This window comes from Acanthisitta chloris, unplaced genomic scaffold (assembly GCF_000695815.1).
Source record: "Acanthisitta chloris isolate BGI_N310 unplaced genomic scaffold, ASM69581v1 scaffold4216, whole genome shotgun sequence".
Lineage (NCBI taxonomy): Eukaryota > Metazoa > Chordata > Aves > Passeriformes > Acanthisittidae > Acanthisitta > Acanthisitta chloris.
In genome coordinates, this window is record NW_008676327.1 from 74,713 (window position 1) to 83,032 (window position 8,320).

An 8,320-nucleotide genomic window follows, 5' to 3' on the forward strand; every position below is an offset into this window, starting at 1 on the left:
TCCCCCCACTTTCCTTTCTCTCTGCCTTTTTTCCCTTTCATTTAGATGCTCAACCTGTTTGTGGCAGTCATCATGGACAATTTTGAATACCTGACACGGGATTCCTCCATCCTGGGACCTCACCATCTAGATGAGTTTGTGCGGATCTGGGCAGAGTATGACAGAGCAGCGTGGTATGTAGTCAGCTCCTTCTCTCCTGTGCAGCCTCTCAGAGCTGGTTTTAAATGAGCATCTCTATATTCTACTACTGGAACCAGCTGCGATGCCTGGGATGGTCAGGGATGGGCTGCTCTCACCTGCTGTCATTACAAGGGCAATAGCCAATTCCTACTTGATGGCACAGGTGTCTTGGGGGTGATGGTCATGGTTTGCCACGGTGCTTATCCTGAGTGCTGGAGGTTCCTGCTCTTCCTCTCTCGCATAGCCATAGAGCAGGTCCCTCTTGACCTCCTTCCCTGTCCCTGTACACCAGCTGGGTACCTCTGCCCTGAGACCAGCTCCATCACCTGGTCCTCAACACCCACAGCTCCCCATCAGAGTGGGGTTGAGCGGGGTTTTTTCCCAGCCAGATCTTGGGGGTCTGCTGGGCTCCTACCAAGTCACCTGCAGAGGACTTTGTTTAGAGTGTGTTTGGGGAACTGTGTTCCTATGCTGGCCAGCCCCCTCACTCCTCTAGAGACAAGAGGATTTTGTTTTCTACATTCATGCCCTTGCTGATGAGGACCCCAGCCAAGAGGGCTCCTGTTTGCAGGAAGCAGCCTGTTCCCAGCAATGGGACAGGCTCACAGCAGTTATATGTACCCCAGACTTTGGTCCTGCTTTTGCTGCTGCTGCTGCAGAGGACTGGCTCTCCTCTGCTCTTCCTTCTAGGATGGTCTTAGGCATCCCTAGTGCAATGGGGAGCCTTGGCAGCTCTGGGAGCATGTTTGCCCTTCACTCAGCCTGAGCACCACAAAGGTGCCTTGTGTGGTCCCTTCCTCCCTCCCTCCTGCAGCCCAGTGATAACCTCTTTGGAGCCATGACCTACTACTGCTGCCAGGGAGCATGGTGCATCTTAGCTCAAGAGCCCTTGGCAGCTGCATGTGGCCCCTTTGGAGACTCTTTGGCTCCACTACTTATGTCCTGCCTCTCAAGAGACCAGCCCCGGCCAAGATTTTTTTTGTGCCTAATGTCATCATGTCCAAGTAAAGAAAGGAGAGGAGGTGAGAGCAGAGAAACACAGCTGCTGGGTGTGGGGTGTCTCACCCATGGCTCTTGGGAAGGGTTTCTTCACACCAGGCACTTTATTCAGTCTCACCCCCATGTTGGTGACCTCAGTCTCCAGGACAGTCACTGTAAAAGCATGCCTGAGCTGTCCTATGCCATGTGGCCCTCTGATTTCTGTGCAAGCCATGCTTTTTTGTCATGGTATGCAGACAGTGGTTAGGGGACATGCACAGGAGACAGTGGTTTGGGGCCTGTTGGGGCAGCCCTGGCCCTTGGTCCTGGGTGAGGAACGGGTGAGTATATCCAAATGGGTCCTCACGGCCTAAGTGGGGCTGGAGTTCTGCATCTTGACACCAAGACTGTCATATGAAGGTCTCATGGGGAGAACACCCAACACTAGGAGGGATCAGGGATGGGTTTTGTCCAGATGGTTGGGTTCTGGTTGGGTTCTCTATCTCTGGCCAGCGATGGAGAAGGGATGGGAGAAGAGCAAGGAGAAACCAGAGGCAAAGGTGCTGGGTAGGATGGTAATGCTGTTCTTTGCCTCCTTGCGTGGTTTCCCTCCAAGCTTGTCTAAGGATGCCCAGGAGGCTGCAGAATGCTGCACCTCAGCACTTCCACCCCACATGGTCCTGCTTCCCAAAGGGCTCTGGTCTGGAGCAGAGCAGGGAGCTCAGCATCCACCGGTCCCTGCACCCTCTCCTACCAGCTCTCCACCTTGACTGCTTCGTTATTTCAGCAGTGCAGGAGGATACAGGCTGTATCCTGGATGACTGCACCCGGGTCTGGGGAGATGTGCTTCTGTGGGTGAGAAGGGCTGTGTGTATGGGAAGGTTTGCTTCTAATAATGTGTACCCTTGGCAGAGCGTGGTCTGGTGGTTGGAGCACAGGACTGGACTGCGAGACACCCAAGTGCTAGTGCCACAGCCACCAGCTGGTCACATTATCTCTCCTCATCTCAGGTTCCCCAGATACTGGAGACACAAGTGACTCAGCTGCCAACCTTCCTGGGACCTTGTGAGGCCTAGAGAGGTGTTTGTGCCAGGGCAGGGTCTCTGGCGATGCGATGGGACTCAACTCCATCAAAAGGGCTCGTGGTGGCTAGAACCCAACCAAGCTGCAGGCTTACCCTGTCTAAAATCCCAGCCCTCTCCCACCCGGTGTAGGGGTCAGGGGTATGATGAGGAAGGGTGATGGGGTAGTGTTCACCACCAAAATTGTCCTTCTTCATGCTGAAGATGGGACAGTGTGAGGAGATATGAGCCTACTCTCATAGTGGAGAAGGAAGTAGCTGATGCTTACAGCTTTCCCCTGTCTGGGTCTGATAGAGCCAGAAGGAGAAGAGCTGTGCACCCCTGGGGGTCTTGCCCCACAGATAGACCCAGCATCCCCCTGTTAAGCTCTCCATCCTCCCCTCCACCCTCTCAGTGTCCTATTAACCCACCTGTGCTTCCTTTGCAGCGGCAGGATCTCGTATAAGGATATGTACAAATTAGTACGGGTGATCTTGCCTCCTCTGGGCCTAGGAGAGAACTGCCCCTACAGGGTGGCGTGCAAGGTTTGCCTCCCAGTCCTCCGCCACAACCTGGCCACGGGACGCACCATCCACCCCTCCTCCCCCCCTGCTCCACCGCCACCGCGCCTCCCCAGGGAACCCTGATGTTGCTTTCCTTCGAGTTTAAAGAGGTCTGCTGCCTCCCAGAGCCAGCAGCTGTTCCCCTCGAGGGGAGGCATGAGTGGGGCCAGGGGGAGCTCAGAGCCTCCCGGGGTGGGTTTTGACAAATTGCCTCCCCCAGTCAGCCCCCCACCCCTGTTCCACTGGCACAGAGAGCCCCAGAGAGTGCCAGGCCAAATGCCACAGTCCCTGCTCAGCTTGTCAAAGTACCTCACATGGGAGAAGGAGTTTTCTGGGGGGCTTAGATGTGGTTTGCTCCTGGGAAGGGAGGAGGGGCTCAAAGGCAGGAGAATGTTTGGGACTTTGTTGCCGTTGTTTTGGAGAGTGAGGGCTGGGGGGAGGATGGGGAGGCCAGGGTGACCCTTGTCCCTGAGGGATGTTGTGCTGTACCCAACAGACCCTTGCTCAAGTGTGGCACTTGGAGGACAAACAACTATGTCTCTGGGGAGCAGGACTCTTGCTACACTTGCCCATAGCTTGCTGGATCTGTCTGGGAGGTGGTGACACTAGGGCACATCTCTGGAGCTCAGCAGTTCCTCTCCCTCAGCTTGAGCCAAGCTCCCAGCAGCAGGCCACAACTCCACAGCAGTGATTTCGTCTCCTCGTGTCTCTCTGACTTGCACTTTTAAAAAAAATTTATTTTGGAGTGGCAGTTGAACAAAATCCTTCACCTGCCACCTTCTCCAAAGTGCCATGACGCCTGTGTCTGTGACTGTGGCATGAAAGAATGAATCACAGAGCTTGTTCTTCCCTCTGCATCTCTCACGGCAGCTGAGGAGATGCACAGGGGAAGCTCAGATGCCTCCAGCCTTTGATCTTGGCTTTGCAGAGGAAAAGGGTTCCTTGGTGTAACACAGTGTAGTCACCACATCCTTCTTGAAACATCAGAAAGAATTCTTCCAGCCAACATCCCTGGAACAGGTCTGTCATGCTGCACAGCTGGATGTGGGGATGATGCACCACTGGAGGCACAGCAAGGCAAGCATGACAAGGCCTGGATGCTTGGTCGTGAGGAAGAGGTATTTAGGAGCAGGAGATTTCTTGCACAAGTCTCAGATGGCTCATCCATTCTGAAAGGGACTCCTTGAAGTCTTGCCACTCTTCTCTGTTGCATCCCAGGCAAAGGATGGCAGCTTTGCTGAGGACACTTGCTCAGGTTCCTGCAGACCAAAGATGCCTTCAGAAGGAGTTGTTAGTCTTTCTTGATTGTCGACAGGGCTCCACTGGCAGATGCTGCTCTTCTAAGCTAGATCACCTAGTGCTCAGAAGGGTACCTGTAATTCTTCCTGGGAAGAGGGAGCTCTGGAGCAATCTGGGATTTCTGCTGACTCTGTGGGATGGACAGAGCACTGAAGGTGGATAAACTCAAGTGGAGGTGGAAGCAAAGACTACTGAGAACAGCTTCATGACTTCAGAACTGTTGTCATGTGAGGGAGACCATCCCCATCTCTTCCTTGTTACCTGGGTCTCCTCCTCCCTGAGCATGAGGTATTTCAAGGACATGAGATTTTCAGGGATTCCTACTGCCCTGGAACAGTTTCCAAAAGACAACTGATGAAGAAACAACAACCACATGGGTTTTCTATCTTGCCAACATGGTATAGATCCCAAAATGCCAACCCAGCTTGCACACTTTTCAGTTCAGTGAGCCTGCTCTGCCTGTCAGGTGAATGCTCCACAGGTAATGTCCCTGTGGACATCACCTATTCCTGCATCTACTCTCACATCACTTCCTGTTCTGGTGTTCTCTTCCTAGCAGCCTGATGTGACTTACTTCCTAACCACAGGAGGACAGATGTCCCCCAGATTTCCTTCTCTGTCACTCATAGGGTGTTCTCAGAGTACCAGGACTGAGCCATTAGTCCCTGGTGGTTTTCAGGCCACCTTGTGCTGCAGCCATGGGTCACAGCTTTCAGACACGGGTAGATGGGTCAGCCCTCTCATCAGGGATGTGCTTGTGCTTGGACCAGCTCTCAGGAGCCATTCTGTTCAGATGGATGCTGTTCCACATGCATGCCTGTGCTTCAGTCTCAGGGGGAAGTGTTTTCTGGGCATGGATGTGCTGCTCAGAAAGCTTTAAGATCTCTGCTCTGAAGAACAGCAAAGTGTGCAGCCCATCTGAGAGAGCACCACAGCTCTTGTGCAGTCCTTGGTCACTGATGCAAACTGTTCCTTTCCTGGGAATTCATTCTTCCTTCATTGTGTGGAGAATTTCACTATGAATGACAGTGACTGCTGTGTGCTGGGTACCCTAAAATTCCCCCTGCCAGGAATGGTGGGTGGAAGATCACTGTCTTACTTCCTTTTAGCACTAAAATCATGCATGAAAATTTCAAAGTCATCTCTGCTTCAGGCACCTTAGTCAGTGCACATCCAGCTCTGCCAAGGCGCTGCTTATGGACTCCTGGACCCAGATGCTTCCTCTTGATCATCCTGCTTAATGTTTTCCAGTGTTGTTATCAATCCTCTTTCCTACCCATTTAGGTGAGTCAGCTCTCAAAGGGGATGGCCCAGCCTGTTTCTGTGCCTGCACCCCAAAGAGTTCCTGTTGAGAGCCATCAGCATCTCTAGTTCACATCTTTACTGTGAGAACTTATCTTGGTGGGGGCAATTTGAACAGGGATCTGCTTCCAAACCATGGGGACCCCCTGTGAAGAGGAGATATCTTCTCCCCTTTCCTCACTGCTCTGAGCATATTCTAGGAAAGAGGCCAAGATTCTGTGGAGATGCTTAATTTTTCAGCAGTCTCTCCTAGGACATTCTGACTGAGATGGGTCTCTCTCCAGCAGCATCCTCCTAGCCCAGCTGTAAGCATTGATGCCTTCATTGTCATGAGTTTGCCCTTGCCCACTAACCATTCTGAACCTCGCAGAGCAGGACAGAAGCCTGGCACGAGGGGAAGAAGAGGTGGCTGAGCCCAGGATCCCTAGGAGATGTGGATGTGCAGAGAGAGGGAGAGACAGCCCAAATATCTCAGCCTGGCAGAGGGCATCACTGGGTGGCCCATTTTTAGTAGTGTTCCTCACTGCAGCAATCCTAGGCAGGTCCTTACGGAGCAGAGGAGCGCGAGGTGGGGATCAGCCCTAGCTGCCTCCCTTGGGAAACCCAAATGAACCCCAATGTTGGAAGGCCTAAACAGCTGCCTCTGCTGAGACTCTTTAAACTCCAACCTGGTGGAACTTGCAGCCGCATGTGGGAGAGAGCCAGGGCGGGAGCATGGCATGTACAACTTTTCCTCCCGGTTTTGTTTTTTCAGCCGATTCAGCATGCCTTTTGCACTGGTGCATGGTGGGAAAGTGGTCCATCCGCAGAGCCAGACGGAAGCAACTGGGCATCTTCCTTTGACAAGTGACCCTGGCCCACTGCCTTCTATGCAAGATGCTGCCTCCCAATTGCATAGACCCCACGAGCTGGGGATACACAGCCTTCCGGCTATGGGTTAGGTGGCAATGCAAAGCAATACTCAGGTCCCCCCCGGGAGGGAAGACGCTATGGAGGCCACAGAGCACTGTGGTGCAAACCACCATTATCTCAAATAACCCATGGCTCGAGTGCCGTGTATCTGATTTATACCACTCGCACACAGCCCTGGAACCTGTGGGACAAGGTGTGGGGGCTGCTGGAGGGTTTAGGAAAGGGGTTGAGACCAGAGGAGCAGTCCCAGACTGGTAGCGAGACAGGCGCTTGAGGCCAGCAGCAGAGGAGAGGGGTGAGTTGCTTTCTGCCAGCATTCCTGGGTCTGTGTGAGCAGTGCTATAAATCCACATCAGGACAGTCTCTCGTGTATGATTTGCCTTGATTAACGGGTTTCCTGTTCTTTTCCTGTTTGTCCGTTTGTTTTTTCTCTCCTGTTTTCCTGTACTATTTTTTGTTTGTATGTTTTTCTGCTCTCTGGGAATGCCTCCTCTCTCTGCATCTCCCTCCCCCTCCCTTTCCCCCTCCATGAGCAGTGGCCGAATCCATTACACTGAGATGTATGAAATGCTGACTCTTATGTCACCACCGCTAGGCCTCGGCAAGAGATGTCCTTCCAAAGTGGCCTATAAGGTAGATCAACCCTTCCTTCTATGGGGGTTAGAGTCCAGCAGGAGCCGGGGCTCGAGGGACCTGTGGGAGGTGGGACTGGGGGAGCTGGGAAGGTGTTGGGGTGTCCAATGTGTTTAGCTCAATCCCAGGGAGCCTGATGTACTTAGAAGAGTCCTGTCCATGTTGGCTGGTCTCCATGTGACACTGCTGTGGTCACTCAGAGCTCCAGGGTGAAGACTCAGTGGAAAAGGAGGGTCAGGGTCAGCAGTAGTGTGGAAGTGAGAGGGTTGGAGAAGATGAGGTGAGGAGCAACCCTGTAGCACAGTTAGGAGAGTGAGATGTCCTTAGGAGCTCGCAGAACCGAGCTCATCCCTCGAGCTTGGAACCATCCCCATCTCAGCCAGTGTAGAAGCTCAGGGACGTGGGAAGTAGGTAGGCAGCAAGGACATATTCCATAGGAGCAGCTCTGCCAAGCATGAGGAGCCAGGTACATCAGCATGGGCTTGTGTAAGGCAAAGCCAGGTGCCTTCCAAAGGTGTCTCTGAGTTTTCCCACCTGGGGTGGTGACCAGCAGTCAGCTCATGGCACCAGCTGCATAGGCATGGAGCAGGAGCACAGGAAGCCCTGAAGGATGTGGGGTGGGAGCTGCATGGCTTTGCTGAGAGCAGCAGCTTGTAGGACAAGAACTGGAGCTATGGGGAGACGGGTGACTGGGTCTGGAGCAAATGGAAGCTTTTCTTGGCCATGGGTTGTTGTCAGCAGCCCTTTCAGCAGTGTTCAGGGCTAGCACAGGGGGATTCCTGCGCACTTCCAAACACGCTTCCACCCCTCTCCAGCTCTCACGTGATTGTTCACACAAGCATACATCCACGATCACATTTTCCAGGGGAAAAAGGGAGGCTTGAAGGCAGGGAAGAGACATGAGAAGCTGGGTGAAAAGGAATGGGCAGGGAAGGGATGATCCGAGGTATTCACAAAGCAAAATATACTCTCTGGAAAGTGGATCTGGTCACTTCGGTTTGCATCCCGCCTGCCCAGGGTGGGGAAGGAGCATGGCGTGTCTAACCTGCCTTGGTTGCCCTTTTCTCTTTCCTTCTGCACTCCTTCTACCCTTCCTTCCCTTCCCTTCCCCACCCTTGGATAATTTGGACCCCCTGCATGTGCTGGCAAACTTCATCTCTGAAAGACGCAAAAAGGGAGCGCCAGGATGTAGCATGCTAGAGGAATCCAGCCACCGATCTGAAGTCCCTGAAGGTTAGGGACCCTCCTCTCCCCTGCCCCAGGTGGGAAGGGTTGAGAGCTGGAAAGCCAAACCACCTGGGAACGGAAACCTGAGCCCCCTCTCCCCTTCCTGCACATCCCTGATGGATCAGGTGTGTCTTCCCCAAAGTGCCGGGAGGTGCTGTGGCAGGC

General features: G+C 53.4%; 1 protein-coding gene across 1 annotated transcript in view; it reads left to right on the forward strand.

Moving 5' to 3' along the window:
• Nucleotides 1–8,320, forward strand: part of LOC103803517 (voltage-dependent R-type calcium channel subunit alpha-1E) — a gene marked incomplete at both ends in the record, with an annotated part of 78,717 nt that overhangs the window by 66,714 nt on the left and 3,683 nt on the right. The window contains 2 exons of the mRNA XM_009076078.1: nucleotides 46–173; nucleotides 2,668–2,764. Coding sequence (XP_009074326.1) covers nucleotides 46–173; nucleotides 2,668–2,764 — 225 coding nt within the window. The remainder of the gene's footprint in view (nucleotides 1–45; nucleotides 174–2,667; nucleotides 2,765–8,320) is intronic.